Source organism: Bos javanicus, chromosome 20 (assembly GCF_032452875.1).
Source record: "Bos javanicus breed banteng chromosome 20, ARS-OSU_banteng_1.0, whole genome shotgun sequence".
Classification (NCBI taxonomy): domain Eukaryota; kingdom Metazoa; phylum Chordata; class Mammalia; order Artiodactyla; family Bovidae; genus Bos; species Bos javanicus.
The window spans coordinates 23,634,584-23,661,125 of NC_083887.1; the positions used below are offsets into that span (position 1 = coordinate 23,634,584).

General features: G+C 37.0%; 1 protein-coding gene across 2 annotated transcripts in view; it reads right to left on the reverse strand.

The window, feature by feature from the left end:
* MTREX (Mtr4 exosome RNA helicase) overlaps positions 1-26,542 on the reverse strand; it is a 91,233-nt gene that overhangs the window by 3,664 nt on the left and 61,027 nt on the right. For both annotated transcript variants that reach the window (XM_061393517.1, XM_061393518.1), the window contains 7 exons: positions 26,035-26,163; positions 23,132-23,242; positions 21,881-22,069; positions 17,922-18,085; positions 15,228-15,333; positions 10,034-10,090; positions 6,713-6,875 (listed from right to left, as the gene is read on the reverse strand). In XM_061393517.1, the coding sequence (XP_061249501.1) occupies positions 6,713-6,875; positions 10,034-10,090; positions 15,228-15,333; positions 17,922-18,085; positions 21,881-22,069; positions 23,132-23,242; positions 26,035-26,163 (919 nt within the window). The remainder of the gene's footprint in view (positions 1-6,712; positions 6,876-10,033; positions 10,091-15,227; positions 15,334-17,921; positions 18,086-21,880; positions 22,070-23,131; positions 23,243-26,034; positions 26,164-26,542) is intronic.

Genomic DNA, 26,542 nt, shown 5'->3' on the forward strand with positions numbered 1-26,542 from the left:
TGATCCACCTGGAGGTACATATAATGGCAGACAGAAACACAAGAATCTCAGTTGCATCCTAATTCTCTTTACATGACTAGAAAGAGAACTGTGGCTCAGAAGGGAAGTTCTAAGCAGTAGTGGGGCCCCTTCATAGCAGGTCTCCAAGAGAATGAGGAAGCATACCTACCTGGGCATTTACTTTCTGTTACTGAGACAACTGATTCTAACACCAATAAGCTATATTAAGATTTTGAAAATTAACTGAACAAATGAAAAACAGACTTGCTGCTGCTTTTACTAGTAACCTTTAACAACAACAACAAAAATGATTTCACAAAAGATGTTCCCAAGTAGGAGGAGACTATGTCATTGGCTACTTCCAACATCCTACCACCATCTTAACAAACAAGAAACCCTAGAGGGGTTAATGACTTTCAGGTTCACCCTTTAGAGCAATGGCTTCCCTTTTAAACTGTGAGGCTAAGAGTTCCTGGAAGAAGAATCTCAGACCTTCAACCACTTTACAAATACAGGTAAGAGTATTAGCCTATTCCCTAAGAACAGGAAGCTGCCAGGTTGGCCACTAGCCACTGTGGGGTCAGAAGGTGGCATCCCCTAGACCCACTGGTAAATTCATGACTTGATAAATGGACAGCACCTACTTTTATCTCTTCCCCTGGATGTGTGTTTCAGCTCTTACTGCCCTTTACTGGCACCCCTGTGCAGGCACAAGCAACATAATAACAAGGGCTGCAGTCCTGTGGGCAGGTGAGGAGCCTATCCCTGACCCCCTGCATCCCAGGAGGAAGAGTGCTCCTCTACTGCCCCCAAATCTAATACCATTCATTCAAATGCCAATAGGAGCCCTGGTGAGTCTGTTTCAGCCCTGATTCAAACATAAGGTTCTGGATGGTCTGATATTTCTGTACCAGGATAATCATTTGTGGACCCTAAGTTTTAGCTTTAAAGATACTATTTCATGAAGTTCAGTCATTAGCACGTCACTCATTTTTGCTGTAACATTTTTTACTTAAGTGAAAGTTACTCACTTCTAGGCCACAATTATAAAAAACAGCTGTTACAAAAACAAAACAATGCTATTAATTCTACCTAGATGCTATTACTGGATCAACAAAAAGTTGATCACCCACACATATTACAGACACCTCAAACTCAACAGTTTCACAAAGTGAATTCATTCTTTTCCTTTCAAATCTTCTCTATTAACCTGTGAAAATCTTCAAGTTTACTCACCTATAAAGTGGAGATAATAATAATTCTTAAACCTAAATGGGGTTATTATGAGAAATGAATGAAATAATGTATGCAGGGTGCTTAGTAAGTGGCAGTAATACAATAGGAACTCAATAAATGCTGGCTCTATTTGTTATTTCTGTTCTCAGTGCAAAGAATGCTGAGCTCTAGTACTGCTTTGCATTGAAAGAGGAAATCCAATCGCAATAACACTGGGTGTCTAAAGGGTCGGGGGGCTGGAACGGAGAACGTAAAGAACATCAGATTACCCGTGCAACTAGACAGTAAATGTGTGTTTTGCCAACACTTCTATTTGAAGAAAATAAAATTAGGTAATGGTTAAAAATGTAAATACACAGCACTTCAAAAAGCAAAGAATGGATTCCGCAGGCCATTTGGAACTGAAATGGAGCCCTTCATAAATGTTTGCTGTGCAGGCTGCCAGTCAGCTGCCTGTGCTCACAAATATTGTTTTGACTGAATTCAAATGTGTCCCGGGAAACATAGATAACCTGATATTGTTTAGGTATTTCTGCAAATTGAGAAACTCATGTTAATAGTGGAGAAGGCAATGGCACTCCATTCCTTTACTCTTGCCTGGAGAATCCCAGGGATGGAGGAGCCTGGTGGGCTGCCGTCTATGGGGCCGCACAGAGTCGGACACGACTGAAGCGACTTAGCAGCAGCAGCAGCAGCAGCATGTTAACAGCCAGAATCTGCAAAAGCTATCAGAGACCAAACATATGAAGTAAATATATATTTACTTCAGATATAGCCAGATATAGCTCACACCAACTCAATTTCTGGAAAACTGAGTTCTGACAGTTTCAGATGAGATGAGAACAATTAAGAAGTGAGGCCAGGAGACACAGGGTTGCACAAACAATGGCTGTGGCAGTCGGCCTCAGTCTTGTCAAGAAATCACCTTGTGTGCACACACACCGTTCACAGCTGCATGCAGCATAAGGGCTATTTATTCCTGATGGAGACTCATGAAGACTCCTGGGAAGAGGTGAATCTCCCAGTACACTTCCTACCTACTACAGTTCTCCGTAATCCAAGGCTTCTCCTTACTCCCAGTTTTAGAAATCTTTCTGCCTCATCAATTATGACCACCTAGATTAAGTGTAAGACAAGAGATAAAAGGCCATCACCCTTCCTCCCAGGCTATCTGAAGCTGACCAGAAACAAAAACACACACTAACAACCAAATGGTTTATTACGAACCTTTTTTCTGGTTTTGCCAGAGTGGAAAGTAAAACTGAATCCTTAATAGTAATGAAACTGTAGTAAAATACACACAAAATCTACCACTTTAAAGCATGTGCCCCAGCGTCACTACCCCTTTTTTATACTTAGGTTTATATCACCATTCTGGAAGAATGCACACTTAGATAATAATTCACATGGCATAAAATTCACCCTTTGGGGACTTCCCTTGTAGTCAAGGGACATGGTTGGATCCCTGGTGGGGGAACTAAGATCACATATGCTGTAGAGCAACTAAGTTCATGAGCTGCAACTACTGAGCCCCAGGGTTATAACAAAGCCCCAACACCACGACTACCGAGCCCCAGCGCCACGACTACTGAGTCCCAGGGCCATGACTACAGAGCCGCAGCACCACAACTCAGAATCCATATGCTGCAATGAGAGATCCCCCCGCCCCACTCAACAAAGACCCCCGAGTGTCCATAGCTAAGATCCGGTAGAGTCAATACAAACACAAATTCACCCTTTTAAATAAGTGCACAAATTCAGTGGGTTTTAGTATATTCAGAGTTGTACAACCATAACCACTATTTAATTTTAGAATCTTTTTATCAAACCCAAAAGAAACCCAAGTCCATTAAGCAGTCACACCCACCACCAGTCCATGGTAACCACAAATCTACTTCTGTCTCTCTCTAGCTTTGCCTATTCTGGACATTTCACATAAATGAAATTATCCAGTAGGTGGCTTCTGTGTCTGCCTCCTTTCACTTAGAACCTTAAAGTGTTTCAAGTTCATATACTATCACGAATCAGTCCTTCACTCCTTTTTCTAGCTGAATACTGTTCCACTGTATGAATAAAACACAATTTAGCTATCCACCCGATTGAAGGACATTTGAGCACACAAGCGTGAGGGCAGTTTTACAAACATCAGGCTCATGTGGTTCTTGAACAAAACATTCTAGTTGAGGATAGAAGAAATCAACACATTTCTTTACCTGGAGAGGTATTTATTTCTACCTCCAACTTGCTGGCATTCCCAAAAGTGGTTCCTCCAGTTCATGCCCTAAATCTAATACCTCCTATCTAAGTGGTTACTGAGGCCTGAGATTAGAATCATAAATACACTTTCCTGCAATCATTTACCATATTAGATCCCAGCTCAGGCTGAAAACATTCTGGGAGGGCAGAGACTATTGCCTGTACTGCACGCAGCACAATTCCTGGTCCCACTAGGGTCTCAGTTAATTATTCATCAAAAGAGTAAGAATCAGGTGCTAATTCTTAAGTCATTTAGTACTAAAATTGTGCCAAAAGTTAAATAGAGAAAAGATACATACTAATAAAATGCTACTCTATTAGCAAATGTAAAAAAAAACAACCCAGCTGGAAAATCCCTTATGACACTGATGTATCCTCTCCTAGGGAAGGGTAAAGCTATGCTAGTTGAAAGGCACGTGAAAAGAACTTGTGGCGGGGCAGAGAGTGGGAAGGCACAAAAGAGCATTTGCTTAGAAACCCCTGACAGACGTCAGCACTGCAGCGAGCAGTTTCCCATGATGATCTGTCACAGCAGCTTTCCTGACGGCATGTGCTTAAAGGAAAGCAAATCCGTCCTGCACAGGGAAGAGCACCGTACCGCGTTTGTACAGGCAAATAAATAGTACCCACCATTCAAGGTTAACTAGCTCCAGCTAATGTTTGAAAAGTTCTTAAAACTACCTCTGAGGCTCATGACATGATTGGACACTTGACCACAGCACACTGAAAAGTTCCAATGTAGTCATTTTCTGCCTATAAAAGTCAAGACACACTATACTAGGGGTAGAGCTGTGATTATAGTACTTTTCCAATTGTATCAAGCATGTGCCGTAACAAGACGAGGAGAGAATGGCTATTCTGAAGTGGATAAAGTAAACACCACCACAGTTTTTTTAAAAAAAAGGTTGTGGCAAGGAGACACAGTATGCCAGAGAAAGGAAATAATATCCTAATATCCCAAGGTTCTCAGTATTTTTTTTTTGCTGTTTAATTACATATTTTATGAGCCAATATATAGTCTATTCTAGTTTTAGAAAGAAAAGGTAGAGCTGACATAATGGTGCCATGAAAACTGTGTTGATATTAGACCCAATTTCAAGTTATAGTTATGAATCCCTTAATTTTCAATCTTAGATTTCATGAGCAAACTGTGACATCAAAAGAGCCCCAAGGAATTGAAAAGAGGTAAAAATACCGATTTCAGGAATTGCTCATATGTGGGGGAAAACATCAACTCATAGGTGGCAGAAATACAAACTACCTTCAATTTTAACACTTTACAATTTATCTTCCATACCGTGATAACTTTCCCACTTAAGTACAAAGAATAGAAAAATAATCTATAAAGATAATTTTACAAGGCTTCCTCTATTTCTAGGTCTACTGTTCCTTCATTTCTCTTAAACAAATAAACCACACAATGCACCACTACTGTTTCATGCCGCTGTGCCTACCTTCTCAGAGAAGCAGATATACAAATATGAGCTAGCATATTAGTAATTCTAGAATCTGGGCACAGAACAGTCACGGTTTCATTCCTATCTTCCAAAAAGAAGTTATACTGAAGAGTGGTGATCCTGTACCTGATTGCCTTTGTATCTCTGAAACACACAAACTGTCATACACCCCCTGGGTTTCTGTGGGTTAAGTGAGGTGAGGGTGTCACGTGTTCCTCTTCTCACACCATCAGTTATGACAGGCCTTCTGACCATCCCTACAGCATTTTCAGAGGATGGAGATGGCACAATTCTAGGCAGTATTTAAGAATCCTCTTGGTGATCCAAAACTCAAAGATGAGGTATTACGGTTTTTAGATGAAGTAATCAACTACCATGTGGCGGGCAGTCACAGAGTCCAGAATTCAAACATACTGTCGTCATGTGGTACATCTCTACGACCTTGGCCAAATTATTTACCTTTTCTAAATCAGTCTCCTTGTGCAAAGTGCAAATAGTATCTACTCAGATGTGCCACTGGTGATTAGATTTAAAGTATATAAAATGCTGATTATAGCACAATGCCTGGCACACTGTTTACCTAATAAATAATCACCATCCTCATAACAGAGTACAGTATTCACAGAAAGATTCTGGGACCATAATACTAATGACCATTTAATGGAAGTTTAGAAATAAACTTTAGGGAAAGGACTAAAACAGCACACAATTAATTTAAAAATGAAAGTTGACGGTCACTCAGTCGTGTCTGACTCTTTGTGATCCCCTGGACTATACAGTCCGTGGAATTCTCCAGGCCAGAATACTGGAGTGAGTAGCTTTTCCCTTCTCCAGGGGATCTTCATATTTAAAACCTTAAAACCCATAAAATTCAATGCAGTGAAGTAAAGGCTCACAGCTGATTTTGTGATGTTTAATCTATGCATTACAAAAATCACTGATTCATAAACTCAGTAATCTATTAGTCAGTCTTCAATAGTATCGGGTGAAAAGCATATAATTCAGGGTATGTTAAAAATAATTTATCTCAAAATAAATAGATAAGAAATAATAATATTTTAAGTATCTTACATTAATCGCTATGAAGTCCAAGCTCATTTATTTTCATTTTTAAGAAAGTTCAATGTATACAGAATTTACCACTATATATATCTACATAAGCTAATATTTTTGCAATGATTATAGAATTTCTAAATATGGCTTTCTTTATATATTGTGCCTATTATTTGCTTCTTATAATTCACTTATAATTACTCCTTTTGTATTTCCTTTACCTTTACTTTTTCATTTAAAATTTTTCTTCAGTTAAATTAAGTACCTATTTGATTTTGTATGCAATGGACAGCATTTTCAGCTCTGCTATTATTTGGTGGAATTATATAGCAAGCCATTAGGTTGTTGTTGTTTAGTCACTAAACCGAATCAGACTCTTTGGTTACCCCATGGACTGCATGCAGCCCGCCAGGCTCCTCTGTTCATGAGATTTCCCAGGCAAGGATACTGGAGAAGGTTGCCATTTCCTTTTCCAGGGGATCTTCCCAGCCCAGGGATTGAACCTGCATCTCTTGCATTGCAAGAGGTCTCCTGCATTGCAGGCGGATTCTTTACCACTGAGCCACCAGGGAAACCCCTACATGGGCAGAAGATTTCCTTTTATTATCCAAAATTAAAAATAATATAATATTCTTTTTGGTAAGTCAATGTCATTCTAAGTATATTTCTTATATCAGAAAGAAGTATATATATAGAACACTCAACCATACCTTCAAAGACATCCGTCATTTTGCAGATGTGGGCAAATGTGGCGCCGGTCGCCCAGGTGTACACTACATCCATCAAGTGAGGTTTAAATGAGCTTAGGTAAGTCTCCTCATCAATTTCCAATTTGGCTTCTGCTGAAACTTTTGCAATTCTTTTAGCACATTCCTTTGAAAAGAAAAGATATGCTTCAAATTTCTTACTTATGATCTCCCATATCACTTTCTTTTTAGGCTTCCAAAGCCGGTATTCTACAAGTTTCCTTTTTCTTCCTTGGTAGTAATATGCCTACAATCTGGATGTTCTGCTTCTGAGTAGCCACACTGCCTGACCCATTGTTCAGTAAACAAACAGCAAAGCTTTCTCACTATATTAGAAAAAAACAAATCAAGAGTATGATTTTCACCCAGTAATACCTTTTGTACAATAACCAAAACTCATTAAAACTATTCAAGAGTGACATTTAACTAATCTGTTTCATTAACAAAACAAAGCCAACAGTAACAAAACAGCCTTGCTGCTAAGTGCTAAGTCGCTTCAGTCGTGTCCAACTCTGTGCGACCCTATGGACAGAAGCCCACCAGGCTCCTCCGTCCACAGGATTCTCTAGGCAAGAATCCTAACAGAACAGCCTTAGAGAAACAAAAATCCTATGGCAAAATGATGTTTTTCTGCAACAAAGCTTTAAAAAAGGTACATTTTAAGATTTTCTTTTCCTGACAATAAGAAGGTAGTCATTCTTTTCTCCTGGTAACTGAAAGGGTCAAAAACCCCCAGGCCTATGAAGACTTCACTAGTTCTGGAGTTTAAACTTCTTAGTAACATGAAAAAGTGCTAAATATTCCATTAAAGAGATCATTTTTATGATTCACTCTTCATTCCTCTATTGCACTGTCTTACAGTGGTAGACAAAATCATTCCTCCTAAGAAATAATAAAAGACACCAATTCATTATTATGAACCAAGGGTCCCCAAACTCTGGGATCTAAGAGGTGGAGCTGATTAAAAATAACAGAAGTAAAGTGCACACTTTCTGCCATAAGGGTGGTATCATCTGCTTGATGAAAGTGAAAGAGGAGAGTGAAAAAGTTGGCTTAAAGCTCAACATTCAGAAAACGAAGATCATGGCATCTGGTCCCATCACTTCATGGCAAATAGATGGGGAAACAGTGGGAACAGTGTCAGACTTTATTTTGGGGGGCTCCAAAATCACTGCAGATGGTAACCACAGCCATTAAATTAAAAGACGCTTGCTTCTTGGAAGAAAAGTTATGACCAACCTAGATAGCATATTGAAAAGCAGAGACATTACTTTGCCAACAAAGGTCCGTCTAGTCAAGGCTATGGTTTTTCCTGTGGTCATGTATGGATGCAAGAGTTGGACTGTGAAGAAGGCTGAGTGCTATAGAATTGATGCTTTTGAACTGTGGTGTTGGAGAAGACTCTTGAGAGTCCCTTGGACTGCAAGGAGATCCAACCAGTCCATTCTGAAGGGGATCAGTCCTAGGTGTTCTTTGGAAGGAATGATGCTGAAGCTGAAACTCCAATACTTTGGCCACCTCATGCAAAGAGCTGACTCATTGGAAAAGACTCTGATGCTGGGAGGGATTGGGGGCAGGAGGAGAAGAGGACGACAGAGGATGAGATGGCTGGATGGCATTACGGACTCGATGGACGTGAGTCTGAGTGAACTCCGGGAGATGGTGATGGACAGGGAGGCCTGGCATGCTGCGATTCATGGGGTCGCAAAGAGTCGGACATGACTGAGCAACTGAACTGAACTGAAAGTGCACACTAAATGTAAAATTATCCCCAAACCATCTTCCCACCTCACTCTGATGGTGAAAAATTTGTCTTCCATAAAACTGGTCCCTGGTTTCAAAAACATATGCCTTTGAGGATCCAGAGATAATCTTAAAACCTGATTTTAAAATTTATTATAAACGAGGATAGAAAAATGTAAAACAAATTGAACTAACTCTATCTATCAAGATGCCATTCTTAACATCAAGGAAAACAGTGCATGCACTGAATTGCTGATACAGTTTATCTATACTATACAATGGTAAATCTGTACTCAAAGCAACTCTATATAATTTATTATTTTGGTGAGGGAGATGGTTTCATTTTTAAAATAAAAATTACAAATGATGTTATCAAAATAGTATTAAGTGACAAAACTAACATCAAATGATATATTTAATTGGAAGGAAGCTGTCTCTGTGGAATGAAAAGTACTATGATTCAGTTCAGTTCAGTTCAGTTCAGTTGCTCAGTCGTGTCCGACTCTTTGCGACCCCATGAATCGCAGCACGCCTGGCCTCCCTGTCCATCACCAATTCTGGGAGTCCACACAAACTCATGTCCATCAAGTCCGTAATGCCATCCAGCCATCTCATCCTCTGTTGTCCTCTTCTCCTCCTGCCCCCAATCCCTCCCAGCATCAGAGTCTTTTCCAATGAGTCAACTCTTCGCATGAGGTGGCCAAAGTACTGGAGTTTCAGCCTCAGCATCAGTCCTTCCAATGAACACCCAGGACTGATCTCCTTTAGGATGGACTGGTTGGACGTCCTTGCAGTCCAAGGGACTCTCAAGAGTCTTCTCCAACACCACAGTTCAAAAGCATCAATTCTTCGCCACTCAGCTTTCTTCACAGTCCAACTCTCACATCCATACATGACTACTGGAAAAACCATAGCCTTGACTAGATGGACCTTTGTTGACAAGGTAATGTCTCTGCTTTTCAATATGCTATCTAGGTTGGTCATAACTATCCTTCCAAGGAGTAAGCGTCTTTTAATTTCATGGCTGCAGTCACCATCTGGTTGATTTTGGAGCCCCCAAAAATAAAGTCTGACACTGTTTCCCCATCTATTTCCCAGGAACTGATGGGACCAGATGCCATGATCTTAGTTTTCTGAATGTTGAGCTTTAAGCCAACTTTTTCACTCTCCTCTTTCACTTTCATCAAGAGGCTTTTTAGTTCCTCTTCACTTTCTGCCTTAAGGGTGGTATCATCTGCATACCTAAGGTTATTGATATTTCTCCCGGCAATCTTGATTCCAGCTTTTGCTTCTTCCAGCCCAGCATTTCTCATGATGTACTCTGCATATAAGTTAAATAAGCAGGGTGACAACATATAGCCTTGACATACTCCTTTTCCTATTTGGAACCAGTCTGTTGTTCCATGTCCAGTTCTAACTGTTGCTTCCTGACCTGCATATAGGTTTCTCAAGAGGCTGGTCAGGTGGTCTATGATTAGACTGTCACAAATGTTTATTTCACAATATACTATTCTTAAAATATGTAGTTCAAAAAAATCTTACCTGCATTTGACGAAGTGGTCCTGCTAACTGCTCTGTTAATTTGGGCATCTCACTAGACTATAAAAGAAAGGGAAGATTATATACAAAACTCAAGTTTAAAATGCATTATATACTATTTACTTTTACAAACAAAACAAAGCTTTTATGATTTCTGTTCATTTCAAATGATAAGACCTCAGTCATTAGCATTTAAAGTTTCTAATTAACTTAATTATGTCAGCAAAATTATCACTCATGTCATCCTGAATTATACTATTCTTTTACATTTCAAAGGAAAATACTACACTCCTAAATTTTCAAAGTGTGCTAAATTAGCTATTTTTTGTGACCATAAATGGAACTGAAGGAGCAAATATTGTAAACATGCATAGTAGTTTAGTTACATCAACATTTATAAACTGTTATATCATATTTTGATTTTTTAAACAGTTTGACTTCTAGGCAACTTTTAACCTGTGAAAACTAAAAATCTTGTATAAACTACATTGGAAGTAATGCCTTCAATTTTAATCTTACCTAGGTATTTCTAACTCTCTAACCACTTTGAAAAGTGTTAGCTGCTTAGTCATGTCCTACTCTTTGCAACCCCAGGGACTGTAGCCTTGTAGCCCACCAGGCTACTCTGTCCATGGAATTCTCCAGGAAACAACACTGGAGTGGGTTGCCATTCCCTTCTTCAGGAGATTTTCCCAACCCAGGGACTGAACCCAGGTCTCCTGCACTGCAGGCAGATTCTTTACCCATCTGAGCCACTAGGGAAGCCTGTTTGAAGACAAAAATTTAAATGAGTTTCACTGTTCTTACTGTTCTCTTTCTATTACTGCAAAGTCCATCAATTTTTCAATTAGAAAAATTAAGAGTTTAAGGTCTATTACTAACCAATCAAATTAACATGGACAAGCTGCTTCAATTCTGTGTGTTGGTTTCTTAACACTCTGCTGCTAAGTCACTTCAGTCGTGTCTGACTCTATGTGACCCCATAGACGGCAGCCCACCAGGCTCCCCCGTCCCTGGGATTCTACAGGCAAGAACACTGGAGTGGGTTGCCATTTCCTTCTCCAATGCAGGAAAGTGAAAAGTAAAAGTGAAGTCGCTCAGTCGTGTCCAACTCTTAGCGACCCCATGGACTGCAGCCCACCAGGCTCCTCCGTCCATGGGATTTTCCAGGCAAGAGTACTGGAGTGGGGTGCCATTGCCTTCTCCGTTCTTAACATTCTAAGGCACTCAAACCCTACAGACTTGTGATTAGTATAAAGATATTATTAGGTTGGTATAAAAGAAATTTCAGTTTTGCATTGTTGAATTATGCCATTTGATATTGGAATACTAGTCAAATGTGGTTCTGTTATACATCATTTTAATGCTCATTTCTTGCTTTATAAAGCTTTTTGCTAATGAATTATTACTTGCTGTTTATTTTATTTGTATTTTAGACTATGGAAATAATGTTAGACAAAAAGCAAATTCAAGCAAATTTCTTATTCAAGTTCAAAAGGAGTGATAAAGCAGTGCAGACAACTCGCAACATCAACAATGCATTTCACCCAGGAACTGCTAATGAACATACAGTGCAGTGCTAGTTCAGGAAGTCTGGCAAAGACGACGAGAGCCCTGCAGATGAAGAGAGCAGCGACTGACCATCAGAAGTGACGACAACCACCTGAGAGGACCACTGAAGCCGACCCTCTTCCACCTACACAAGAAGCTGCCCAAGAACTCAACAGTGACCATCCCACGCTCATGTGGCACTTGAAGGAAAGTGAAAGGGTGAACAAGCTCGATAAGTGGGTACCTCATGAGCTGATCGAAAATCAAAATATTCGTCATTTTGAGGTGTCATCTTCTCTTAGTCTACTCAACAACCATGTACCATTTCTCGACTGGATTGTGATGTGCAACGAAAAGTGGATTTTACACGACAGTCAGAGACAACTAGCTCACTGGGTGGATGTAGAAAAAGCTCTAAGGCACTTCCCAAACCCAGACTTGCTCCAAGAAAAGGATCATGGTCACTGTTTGGTGGTCTGCTGTTCGTGTGATCCATGAGAGCTTTCTGAATCCTGGCGAAACCATTACATCTGGTGTACCCAAAATTGCAATGCCTGCAGCAGGTACTGGTCAACGGAAAGGGCCCAATTCTTCTCCACAATCACGTTTGACTGCATGTTGCACAACCAACGCTTCAAAAGCTGAAAGAAGTTTGGCCTCACCTGCCATATTCACCTGACCTCTCACCAACTCACTACCACTTCTTCAAGCATGTCTACAACTTTTTGAAGGGAAAATGCTTCCACAACCAGCAAGATGCAAAAAATGCTTCCCATGAGTTCATCAAATCCCAAAGCATGGATTTCTATGCTACAGGAATAAACAAACTTATTTCTCATTGGCACAAATATGTTAATTGTAATGGTTCCTATTTTGGTTAATAAAGATGAACTTGAGCCTAGTTATAATGATTTAAAATTCAGGGTCCAAAACGGTAATTACTTTTGTACTAATCTAATATTAAGGAACAATTAATTTTGACAAAGGTAGACTTACTATACAAAAAATTATTGCAAGAAATGTATGTATGTATGTGTGAGACAGGATTTAAAGTAATTATAGGTAAATTAAGTAAGAAACCAAACTACAGGCTAGTTGTAACAGATCTGCCTTTAAGCATCAGTATTTATATAGGACTTGGTTTTGATTTGTATCAGGTATATATTATATAATAAATTATGAACCAGGTTCTGTGTTATTCCTATTAAAACAAAAAAATTATGATAAGTAATGAGAAAGCAAAATGGCCAGAATGAACTCAGTATCTCAGTTTAGTGAAAAGTACGAAAGACTGTAAATATCTTTGATATTGCATCCATCCCCTGGTCACCAGTTACTGCTCTCCTCTCTCCTGGTCATTATAAGCAGAAGGCACTGGTCATGATATAAGTAAGTTAAGTGTCTGTCACTTTACCAATACGTTCCCACCAGGTACATGCAGTTTGCCCCGTCTCTCCTTTAGGTCTTGATTCAAATTTTACTCTATCAGTGAGGCTTTTTCTAATCACCTTATTTAAAATAGTAAATGCAGCCCCCCCAAATGATTTCTATTTGCCTCCTTTGCTTCACTTTTCTCCAAACCCCTCATCCTTCTGACATAATATGTCTGTTCTTGATTTCTTTATCTTCATTGACTAGCATACACGAAAGTATCATGAAAGCAAAAAATTCTGTTGTCTCTCTCGGGTCTTGGTCTCTGCAGTGCATGCAGTGGGTGATTAATAAGCATCTGAAAGACACTTGTTATTTACATTATAAAGACTGTGTAATTCTATATTACTTCTAATGATATAAAAATAAGGGCACAGTTTTAGAAATAACACATTTTAAAATAGAAATTATCAGCATTGATAACCAATATCTTACTATATTTACCTTCTTCTCTGGCTAGAAAATACTTTTAAAAGTATCAACGACATTCCGTGTTACTTTCAACACAATGATCCATTTTGCTGTTGACGGCACCACGGGAAGCATGATGACAGCACATACAGCAGAGTGTGGCTTCACTGAACAAATCTTTACCACACACAGTGACATCCTGCCCCAAGATTTAAAAACTATGGTTTGGTGAAGCCCAACTCCTGTGAAGAGGTAACACACTTGGCCTCTCAAAAGACAGGATTTTTGTTGTGCCAAATGAAAAACAAAAAACACAACAGAGTATAAGACATTAGCCAGAAGACAAAGTCTGCCATGGCAGAAGATCATCAACCCCCAAACAATCTGTAAACCTTAGATCTGTTCAAAGAAAATCTGACAAACGTTCTTAACAATTATCTCAGAAATTAATGTAGTAAGATTTTGAACCTAAGGAAAACAGCCTAACATAATATTTCATAAAAAAATGCATTCCTCACAGGCAGATTAAATTACTTCATAAGTGCACAGCATTCTTAGGAGAGCATAAATCATTTTTCAATTAGTGTCCTACTTGTTGTCATTGCCACTATAGTAGTAATGCTAATCCGCAATCAGAGAGCTTAAAGAAACGTGCCCACACCTATTTCAAGAAGTTATGTAACTGATCTGATTAATAAGGAAATAGTTACTGGATAAATAGATCAATGGCAGAATTGCAAAAACAAATTTGTCTTACACAATTTACTTTTTAAAAAATTTAAATATATGATAAAATTTTAAATATATGATAAAAGGTCATCTAAAAATTTACATAACGTTATTTTTAGAAGGCGAATGTCCTTGTCTTAATCTTACTTCATCAATTTTATACACAATGAATAAAATCTTGAATTTGAAATGTGAAACATGTATTTTACTCTTTTAAACAAACACTGGCTTTTGAATTAAAGTAAGGGGCTTCTGGAGAATCCCAGGGACGGAGGAGCCTGGTAGGCTACAGTCCATGGGATTGCAAAGAGTCGGACACGACTGAGCGACTTCACTTCACTGACTTCACTTCAAGGGGCTTCCCAGGTGATGCAGTGGTAAAGATTCTACCTGCCGATGCAGGAGACGCAGGTTTGATCCCTGGGGTCGAGAAGATCCTCTGAAGTAGGAAATGGCAACCCACTCCAGTATTCCTGCCTGGAAAATTCCATGGACAGAGGAGCCTGGTGGGCTACAGTCCACTGGTTTGTAAAGAATCAGATGCGACTGAGCACAATGGATGATTAGTGTTCTCATGGTCCACCTAGCACTTCATTTTTATTTCTTAAAAGTTGCTGAAAGTCAACTAACTTCAAAGTCTACTCACTTGAAAAGATTATTGATGAGAATCTTATGGCCATTACCTCAAATCTTGCCTATGAAATCAAAGATTTCAGCTGTTACTATTGATATAATCAGCTGCCTCATAGTTACTCTCCAAAACTGAGAAGAGGCGTATTAATTCAGTCTCACTCTCTTCATTTTCACTAGTTTGCCTAATTTTCATTTTTTCTTCTAGGACTGTCTGACTAACACAGACCTTCAAATAATGCACTGGGTTATGGAACAAATTTATAACTTAGAATCTGACTAACAATGATTGTCTATAAATAAAATTCTAGTTTATTCTTTTCTGATAATATAACTATTAATATGAAAATATGAAAGTCATTTTATAATTTAAAAATCCATAATATTAAAATTAAACTATAAAATGCAAATTAATAAATAAGATGTGCTAAATACATAAACTCACATTCTCTTGAAACACAAAGCAGCTCAGTAGTGCTGTTGCTTGCTCTGCAGATAGGTCATTGAAAAGGCCATTAAACATCATCTCAGTTAGAAGGAGCTCATCAGCACTGTACCACCACAAAAAAAAAAGAAACTCCAAATATCAGAATACAAAAACACATATATATAGCCACACATCCTTAAGATACAGTTTTAAATTAAGACTTGTCTAACTAAGGAAATGGCAGGTCTTCATATTTATGAATAAATCAATAGTAAATGTGAAATGGGTGTCTCATATAAAGAGCTCATCCTAGCAAACACCAAAACAGATATTCATGTAAATAAATAATGTTTTCTTGACTCTCAAAATACCATAAAAATTAGCCATTAGCATTTATTACCTAGGTTTAAGGACCTTTTACATTGTTTGTAGCTCAATTAAATTTGAATTATTTTTTACAAATAACTTTAAAAAATAGAAAATGAAAAACAACTTTATTAGAAATCTTAATTAGAATGTATCCATAGCAGACACACATTTTGCAAACTTCCTAAGATTTCTAAAAGTCACAAACCATCTAGCTTTACGGTAATAACTAATCAAAAACAAAAGTCAAAAGCTAAATATGGGTTCCTAATGATAAACAGAGTTAAGTTCCTAACAGAAAAAACAAAAGGACAAAAATACAAATAAGACTACTTCTATAGTCTAATGTGGGAGAGGCAGATGGGAAAGATAATAAGCACATGACAGCAATTTAGTAGAGGTTTGTATAGGCAATTATGCAAAAAAAAAAAAAAAGTTGAGACTAAAATCAATCTGAAGAAACGCAAAGCAAGCTTCAGAAGATCTTGAAAAAAACATGTAGGAATGGGGAGTGATGGAAAGGTCATGCTAAATGAAAGAAACATGTGTGGGATGTGGCAACAGAAGGGATACACAGGAAAGGGCAAGAATATACTCAATTATGGAATTTATTTTAAAAGCAACAGAGAATCATTGACAGACTTTTACCGAAGAATGACATGCTAGGATTTATGCTTTGGAAAGAAAATTCTGAAAGCAAGAGAATAAAGGATGGGTTGCAGAAACTTATAAAAGGGATGCACTTCAGTTACTGGGAACAGTTAAAACAGCACAGAGATAGGAGAAAACAATCATGAAGATGTGCAAAGAGAGTAGGAAGGGTGAGAAGGATTCTAGGATGACTCCTCAGCTTTTGCCTGCAGTGATTTTATTCTCCAAGACAGATCAGAAGGAGAGGCAAAGCAGGGGGAAAGTAATGCGCTTTGATATGTGATATTTTTATCTTTATCTCTCTAAATATTCTTTCTCCCAAGACTAAATCTAGCTGCAGATACCCGAGAAATAAATCAATTATTTAATAATATATTAAATTTATATTAATAATTTAAAATAAAATTAAATTGCTATCAATTTAATAATTCAATTATTGAGTACTATATAACATCACAAAGAAATAATTCCAATAACATTAATCTCGGCATTTAAATAAGCAGATCGATGTTATAGTCTAAATTTAATCTTGCATAAATTATTAACTTTATACTGCCTAGGTTTCTTTAATTACAAAGCAGGAAAGCTTAATTTTATCAAGGTTAAAGGAAAGCTATTCAGTACAAGCGTGTGGGCCAAATCTAACACGAAGTGTTTTATATTTAGCTTGCATAGGAACCTAAAAACATAATTCTGAAATATTTTGTGAACATTTAAAAATCAAGAGATTTCACCAAAAAAAAAAAAAGAAAGAAAGAAAGAAACTAGATATCTGACTTTTCTAACTTAGACTCTGATATCACATTATTTTTTAATAACTAATTGGGGTTGGGTAGTTGCTGCCTCCTTTTGGTGGCCTACAACTGTTCTGTTTACCACAGAATCTTGGCCCCTGCAGACATCTGAAGTCGTATCTGAACTAGATGATCCACAAGAACGATATGAGTAAGTCTTCATCAGGAATGTCCAAAAGCATTTACAAAGGCTTGTAATTTTCTGACCCCATACATTAGGGCCTTGGTGAGTACATAAAAACTATTTTGAGATGTCTTTTATGGACTCACAGAGAATAACTGACTATGGCAAAATATCTTCAAAATGATGGCAGTCACAAGGGATCCTGAGCCAGAACCATCTTATGGGCCAGTCTTAGAATTTCTGACCCACAGAAACAATCAGAGAGAATGAAATGACTTCTGCTTTAAGTCATTTAGCTTTAAGGTCATTTGTAATGTGGTAGAAGATTACCAAAATAAACAGCTGATATCTAATATACAAAAGATTATATCTGATTTTAAGCTGTGGCATATAATATGCTACGTTAGCCCAAAACTTTACATAAAAGAGGACAATGATTTTAGTTTCAAGGTGGGAAACTGTTAGTAACTACAAAAAAATTAAAATAAAAATTCATGTGTAAACTAAGACTACAGTTACATAAAAATTCCACAGTGCTGTAAAATAAAGAAAAAGGAAACATGAAGATACTAATGGTTTCTGCATTAATTAGTAAGATCCAAGATTTTTATTCTCCCTAATTTCTCAACTTCATGGCCAAAACCTGTATTTTAATGTGAAAAGTAACAAACAAACTTTATTATTTTTAAAACAGTTCTTTTTCCAAAAGATTAACAGCCCTCTTTTAAAATCAGTATTCTACTTTAGAATCAGTTTTCTAGAACAACCAGGTATTACCTGCTTATCTCACAAGCTACTCGTCCTTTCATCTCTATGACATCAGAAGATGTAGCAAATCCCAACCTCCTTAAAACACGTTTGCGACATTTGAGCTCATCCATTTGTAGGACAGTTCTTGCTTTCTTTAGTTCTCGCTTTGCGGATTTAATGTCTATTGCAATCTAAGGCATACAAAAGTAAAAAGAAGTTCAATGATAAAGTAAACAGAATAAAAATTACATTTACTCATGAAATGAATCAAAAAATATTATATTGGGGGAGGGGTGGAGAGGAACATAGCAGTTTCTTACTATTCCAGGATATTATACAAGAATGATGATGTTATCTGAGGTAGCAATCAAATCAGCTCCAACTTTTCATCCTTACGGAATTAGGGGCAACTCAATTTCTTTTAAGCCCTCAAATTGCATAAAAATCTGCCTAAAAGCTGGAAAAGGATTTAGCAAAGAAAATAAGTCTTTATTCTGTAGACAGAGATGAAAGCTTAAAAGGAAAATGTTATTTTGAGGTCATATTTTAGATTAAATGTGTTTTAAAATTCCATTAATCTGTAGATTAATGGAATTAATAATACATATAGATATTATAGGAGAAGGAAATGGCAACCCACTCCAGTGTTCTTGCCTGGAGAATCCCAGGGACGGGGGAGCCTGGTGGGCTGCCGTCTATGGGGTTGCACAGAGTCGGACACGACTGAAGTGACTTAGCAGCAGCAGCATAGATGTTATATACCCATCAACTGTGACGGAGATGACAGTACAAAGCAAGAAAACACTGGGATCCTAAAGTGGAGGCTTGAAGTTCAGAAAAACATTGATAGAAGGTTTAGGAACTGAGAAGCTGAAATTCAGACTCGTATTTTGCAGATGCTTTATTAAGCTTCAACTGAGGAGAAGTTAAAGGCAACGACGGTGGTCAGTAATTGAATTTATTGACAGCTAACTATGAATCCTGATTCTTCAAGTGCTTTACATTATTTCATTTAATTCTTATAGCAGACATAAACGTGCATTTTACAAATGAGAAAACTGAGGCAGAGAGAGATTACCAAGTAAACTGGTCAAGATCACAGAGAAAGAGAGAGTAATAAAAGATGGGATTCAAACCCAAGCTTGGGATTGATGGGATTTGGACTCCAGAATTTAAACTCTTAGCAATTGTTTACATTGCTATGAACTGACATGTCCCAGTGCTAGGAGGATAAGAAGGAATGCTTTATACGTTACCTAACATGCTACCTCTGTGCCGCCTGGCATGTTTATTAGGCCTATCAGAAAAAAAAATTATCTTCTGAAGTTTCTTTAATTGAAGACATGCCTATGTTATTAGCATAGAAGACTGTTCTAAATACCCAGAGGCATACAAAGCTTACAGGTTGGTAGAAGAGAGTCTACTATTTAAGATTTTTACCTCAGTAATTTTTATACTGATTACATGTTGAAATGTATTCTGGATATACTGAGTTAAACAAAAAAAAAATCTCATTAAAATTAATTTCACCTGTTTTTCATTTTTAAAAAAAGTGTGTACTAAAGACTTTTATGTGAGAAGCTTGTATTATATACTGCATGATGCTGTTCTAGATCTTTTTCTACATACCTTCAAAGAACACAGAATAGATTATCCATGTCTGTAAATACATGAATACACAGGTACAGCAGTTTTCCCCACAAAAGTGTGATCAGCTTCCTTTCCCACTTAATACAATCAGGATTTCTTTTCCAAAAAGTACATATACAGTTACCTCATTCTTTTTAAGGGTCATTTTGATACCCACTGTGTGGATATTCATAATTCATGTATCTAACTTTCTACTGATGAACACAGAGGTGGTTTATATTCACTTGCTTTTTCAAACAACGATACAAGAACATCCTCATATTGCCTCACTTTGTAGAAAGCTGGGTCAGAGGGTAGGAGGACTTAAAATGTTGACAGTTGAGCAGTCAGATTCTGAAGGGCTTCCTAGGCAGGGCTAAGGAATGCTAAGTTTATCTTGCACTCTCTAGAACGTCATAAAATTGTTAACTCTTCATAGTTTTCTTGCAGTATAAGTAAGGGGGAACAGGAGAGATACCTACTATAATCTCACAACAAGCTGTGGTTTTCCTTTCAGTCTTTTCTGGTGTATGACACTACTCAGCAAAAGTAAAAACACAGCCCACATCAGTTTCAGGTCTTACTTCTAGAGCTTAATGCTCCCGCATAAGCACTTTTTGCATGTACTGCAGTCTTTATAACAAGTTCATTTAGCCAGACTTTTAGCCAGACACTAGGGTCTTTTTGTTATATTTGAGTAGCTCAGATAATCCCTTTCTCTGGGGCTTCAAGTCACGTTATCCACAGATACTCTTCAGTTATCACTCAACCAAACTCAGGTCTCTTTGTTCTTGTGTTGAAACTATTAAAGTTGATTCTCTGGTGTAGGGAGTAACTGGACGCAGGGAGGGAGCTGCAAGGTCCTGGTGAGAGATGGGCAGGCTAGGATCATACTAGCACACTCTGAGCATGCTCAAGCTTTTAATGTCTCAGTTTCCTCATTTTGAGAGGAAACCTTCACGGTGGGCCACAGCATAGTATATATGCTACATGTTCACTGAGAACATACTTGCTGTGCCCAACACAGCACAGGCCACATCACGTTAGTTCACAAAAAGCTAGGAAGGGGCAGTGCTGTTAAAACTATGAGCTGAATACATTACTTTATTAGGCAAAGAAGTTTCTACTCACATTATTTATTGAATAAATACCAGGCATCTACTTCATAAAAACAGATCATTATGAGAGATATGAAAGAGTATAAGTAAGCTAAAATGAAACACCTGAGCCTAAGGAGCTTAAAATCTAGTTTGTGAGACAGAAAGACAAACACAGGAAGAGTGGCATGTGATAAAAGCTGAAAAAGCACAAAAGCAAAGAGTGATAAACTTCAAGGAGAAAATGCTATTTGGATATACAAGAGATTCTAGTTGAAGAGAAGTGGATAGTGGAAAGAAATGTGTTCACTTCAACAAGCTTTTTCCAAATTCATTATTCAGAATGGCTTATAAGAATGCTTTAACTGGTTGGAGAACACAGCTAGTTACTCTAAAAAGGTGAACTACTACTTTATAGCACTAGACCAGCTATAATTAAAAATGCAGACGATAACAAATGTTGGGGAGGATGTGGAGAAACTGGACTTTACTGCTGCTGAGAACATAAATGGTGCAGCACTTTGGAACACAGTTTGGCAGTTTCTCAAAAAGTTAAACACAGAGCTCCTCTAGGACCCACAATTCAACCCAATTCCATCTAAGGGAAATGGAAACATATGTCCACATAAAAACTGTACACAAATGTTCATAGCACTATTATTCATAGCAGCCAAGAAATGGAAAAACTCCAAATGCTCATCAGCTGATGAATGGTAAACAGAATGTGGTATAACACATATATAAGGCAATATTTTTCAGCTATAAAAAGGAATAAAATACAAATTCATGCTACAATATGGATGAATCTTGAAGACGTTAACTAAGAAGGCAAACACAGAGGCCACATATTTTATTATTTACATGAAAGCTCCACAACAGGCAAATCCATAAGGCAAAAATGAGATCTGCAGCTGCCAGGGACTGGAGGGTAGGGAAATGGGGAGTGACTGCTAATAGGGATGAGGTTTCTTTTGTGGGTAATGAGAATGTTCTGCAGTTAGATAGTGGTTATAGTTGCAGACCATACTGTGAATACACTAACAACCACTAAATGGTATGCTTTAAAGGGATGAATGTTATGCTATTTGAATGATATCTCAATTAAAGTGATCAACTTTTTTTTTGCTAGTAAGAATTGATAGCTAGACATCCTCCTGCTTTAGCTGATGAAACCAATAGAAAAATAAAATGAAAAAATATATATACTCTCTCATATAGTGAAATACATAGAATTCTATGATAAAAATGTTTCTGCCATACCTGTGCTTTTTTTTCACAAAGTGTATACACAGTTTCCAAATTTGGATCATTGTGAAGAGGATGAGAATACATTCGATGCTCAAAGGCCTCTACTTTCTGGATAACTTTTTTCAGTCCTTGATCCTGAATGCCCATGTCATCAATAGGGTCTAATAAGGGAACACCATCAGGAAAACGTTTCTGAACTTCCTGAAACAAAATATTTAAAATTCATTTTTCACCTCACAGATAATATTAGTTAAGACTAAGCTAAATCAGTATTTCCTTTTATGTTTTTCCTATGCACAATACTTCTAATATTTAGAGTTTAGTTAAGTTCTGGATGTGGCACAACTTATTGATAAAACCCATTCCTGTACATTTACTGCTATAACTTCCTGCCATTATAAAGAATCCTGAATTGAACATCTCAAGTGTAAATTTTTTTCAATTTTCTGATTACTTCTTTGGGCTGATTCTTAGGGAGCGTGGTACTGAGTCGAAAGACTTAAAAAGACAAACTTTTTAAGGGATCCAGATCCTCATTGCTACATTTTTTTTCCCTAACATGATTTAACTATTAAATATAATGAACATGTGAATTCAGAGAAGAGAGGTTATTACAGTCTGATATCCCATTGGAAGACTTTCAGGGTCTTAGATAGGCCTTAAACGTAAGATAGGATTTGGTCAGTTAGAAATTTAAAAAAAAGGTTACCCACAAAACTTTTTGTAAAATTGTTAAGAGAATTATTCATTTTAAGAAGCCCACATATGGACCACAGCTTAAAAATTCCTACTCTACACAAAAAGCATCCAGTTTTCTCAGATTTTAGTATATGGCCTTTGCTACATAGTAAATGCTCTTCAAATATGTATTTACTAACCAACTAATAATTTTCCATAAGACTATTTTATCCATGTATTAATCAAAAGTCCAGGCACATAATTTTATATATAAAAACTTTTAACACACTCTATAGTTACTTTCATTCATAACCAGTAAAGAAAATGTATTTAACATACAGCAGTGGTCACGTTCTACTTTGTGAGCCCTCCTTTAGACTCACTTGTTGGTAGATTCAAAGAGAGGGCAATCTACATGTAGATCTGCTGCCACTATGTTTCTTAAAAATAACTGCCACTATTGGCAGTGTTTATAGTTTTTCTGAAAGAAAGCAATATATTTAAAAGCATATCAATTTCCTTGTTATACAATCTATATATATTTACATACAATTTATATTTAATTTATAAAATTAATGTGTATACCTGTATTGATTTTAGAACACTCTGTCTATTGTCCAGTGGTCGAAGGTCTTTAGGGATGTAAAGTCTAACACTGCTGATAGCAGACAGGAGATGCACCAAAACTGGAACAACCTACCAACAGAAAAGTTATATACATATAACAATTAACACTGCACATTTTCAAATTCTGCCATTTCTTAAATATACTTTGAATCCTTATAAGAAAACTGCATTTACATTATGTGGCAGGTATAATAAGTGGATAGTAACCACTGTGGAAGCTTATACCTTAATAGAAACTATTATTTTGTTTTAAATATATTTATTTATTTGGCTGCACCAGCTGTTAGTCACAGCATGTAGGATCCAGTTTCCTGACCAGGCATCAAACACGGGCCCCCTGCACTGGAAGCCCAGAGTCCCAGCCACGGGACTATCAGGGAAGTCCCTAGAACTATATTTAAGACGTAAAAACAAATTCAAAGCTTTAAGAAACAGGCTAACAAATGGTACATAAAAATAAGTGATTCCCTCAACAGAATCCGTACTTCATTCATTTTTGCATCCTCAGTAATTGGTGCTTTTTTAATATCTAAAAGTACTACAGCACTACAAATGAAGGGAAAACTATTTAAGTGTAGATGGCCATGAAATATTCATGTAATCTCTGGATGGGCCAGAATGACTCTGTTAGACATAATCTTGAAAACCAACTATTTTCAAATCTTCCTCCATGCATTCTCCTGACAAGAATACCCTTCCCTCATCATCACACTGAAGCTGACAAAGCAACAGTGATAAAAGTAATTTTTAGAATACACTGTTGAAAGTGTTAACCTCTACTAATCAACTACTACCCAAAGCTAGCTATATTCTAAGGCATCTTATTTTTTCTGGAAAAATAAATTCAAGATTTATTTCACAGGCAAAAGAAATAGCCACTTTACAAAGTCTTACACAAATGCTGATGAAAAGTTAAATTTGGCATTACATACACTTAAAATTAGAGAAGGGAAAGCTAACTATGGAAATCCCATTTCCTCCTCATATTTCATGTAAAGGAAATAGATTCAAACCAACCCTAAATAGTGCTATACAATCACTGTAGTTGAGAGATGAGATTTCCTTACAAACTGCCTATGGCATTATTTGCCTATATCCAGGAGTCCTACTGAAAATAATAATTTACAAAAGCAAATAATATTATATATGTATTCCACTTCTTAAGGTATACTTTTCCTTCCTGTTTCATTCTATGCCTCTGTCATTCAACCACATCAGACAGAAAAACTAGGAGTTATTTTTAAAGAGGGCTATTCTGTGCTCTGCACATGCTGCTTCCTATCTTGGAATGCAGATGTATCTTTAAAAAGTCCTAACATTCCTAAAAATTTGCCTAAATTTCATTACTTCTTTTATAAGCTTACAACATGCACACACCTTCGATAAGTCACCTCTTTGAGCACAAAATGCTCCCTCCGTATCTCTAAACCCCTTAAAGTCAGAGACTACGTGTACTGATGCAATTCATGCTTACGCGTGTCCACCTTAATTTCCTTAGTAAGACATGCTAAAGTAAACTGAATAGAAAATGTTTTTTCAGCAGAGGAAAGACACTCAGTTTGCCCAGGGTTCAGTGAAGGCTTTTCTGTAGGGATTGTCAACTGAACTGAATGAAATCGTATTATTAAGAGCTGCAAAGTTTCTCGTTATCTTTAAGTAAAACAGGTACACATGCGCATGCTTAATAAAATCTGGGCCTAGAACACAGTAGACAGCAAACAGTTTTCACCTAAAATACTAACTCCAATGAATTACTCAACAGATCATTTTCTTAGAAAGAGTCTAAGCTTTGAATGTAAAAGGGAACCATGAATTATTATCAGTGTATGCCAGGAGAGAAGGAGAATGCTGGGATGTACGCCATATATTTGCCATTCCAAGTTGCAGCAACTTAAAAGATTCCTTTGGCTACAATGAATATATGCTAGATTGGGAGAATTTTAGCCTAATTTTAGGCAAGCAGTCAATTGATAAATGTTAGGGAAAACTAAATCATATAAGTTTCAATGGTGGTGGAATTCTAGAGAACAAATAAGAGTAAGGAACAAAGACCAAAACCTAGCTGGTATTCAAAATTATAGATAACACTAGGCTTTTAAATGATTATTTTGAAATGTTTAACAGTATAGTCTTTCTAATACTATCAACTCTGAGTCTCACATTCATTTCATCAATCCAAAGCAGCAGACTATGATGCTGCAGTGGCCAATTTTACTTTCCACAAACCAATGCCTATTATGACAAGTATCATTACAATGACCTTCCTTCAAAGACCTAGCCAATGTACCACGTACTTAAAGCAATGTTTAAAAATAACAAAATTTCAGTATGTTGGTCTACAAAAAGATACTTGAAAAGTCCTCAATTAGGTTTACTTACAATTACTCTATATTATTTATTTTAAAATAAAATAGGAGACATTCAATATGGGTTTCTAATGTGGCAAACTGAATGCTTTGCACTTAATTAAAAGGACATGTAAATTAAATTATTTTAAGGAAACTTAGAACTTATTTTCAAAAGACTGGCTATTTTCAGTCATTATTTTCATAGGAATGCAAAAAAAAAAGAGTATGGATGGAATAAAGTGTAAAATGAAACAATCACAAATTAATGATAAACATCTTTTTAGCCCAGGTAAATTCCAGCTTCATTATTAAATTCTCTTTATCCTTCACTATGTCACTAATTATCCTGCCATAATTTGATAAAGGGATTAATCATCCTACTGGTTTTTAGATGGCTTTAAGAAACCTTGAAAACTTCCAATTTAGAAATCATGAGAGTGTTTATTCTAATCACATTCAGGAAATCCAGTGATTATAAATATCTGAAATCTAGAAATGAAGTAAAGTACAAACCTGCATCTCTCCTTTCTCATCAGGTTTAGCTGGCTTTGCAGCCTCAGTAGCTGAATTTTTCAAGCTCTCTTTGCTACAGCGCAGAAGTACTTCTACTACATATAACGGATCCAGTTCACCAGAATTAGGCTAGAAAAAAAAATAGGGATAAAAGTTTATTAATTTTCAAAAACTGGCACACAATTACAAGTTCCATGTGTACAGTAATTATGTTCTTGCATTTAGCACTATGACTGGCATATAAACAATGTTTCCTTCATGAAATGAAGCCTGTCTCTTTTCATTCTTCAACATGGAGCATGAGAAAACAGAGGAATTACCTGATATGAATTTAAATAGTATGATTACTGTCACCTGATATGCCATTGTTAAGTTTCTAATGATATAATAATAAGCTTATTATTATAATTCAATTTATGCTGCTGCTGCTACTAAGTCACTTCAGTCGTGTCCGACTCCCCATCCCTGGGATTCTCCAGGCAAGAACACTGGAGCGGGTTGCCATTCC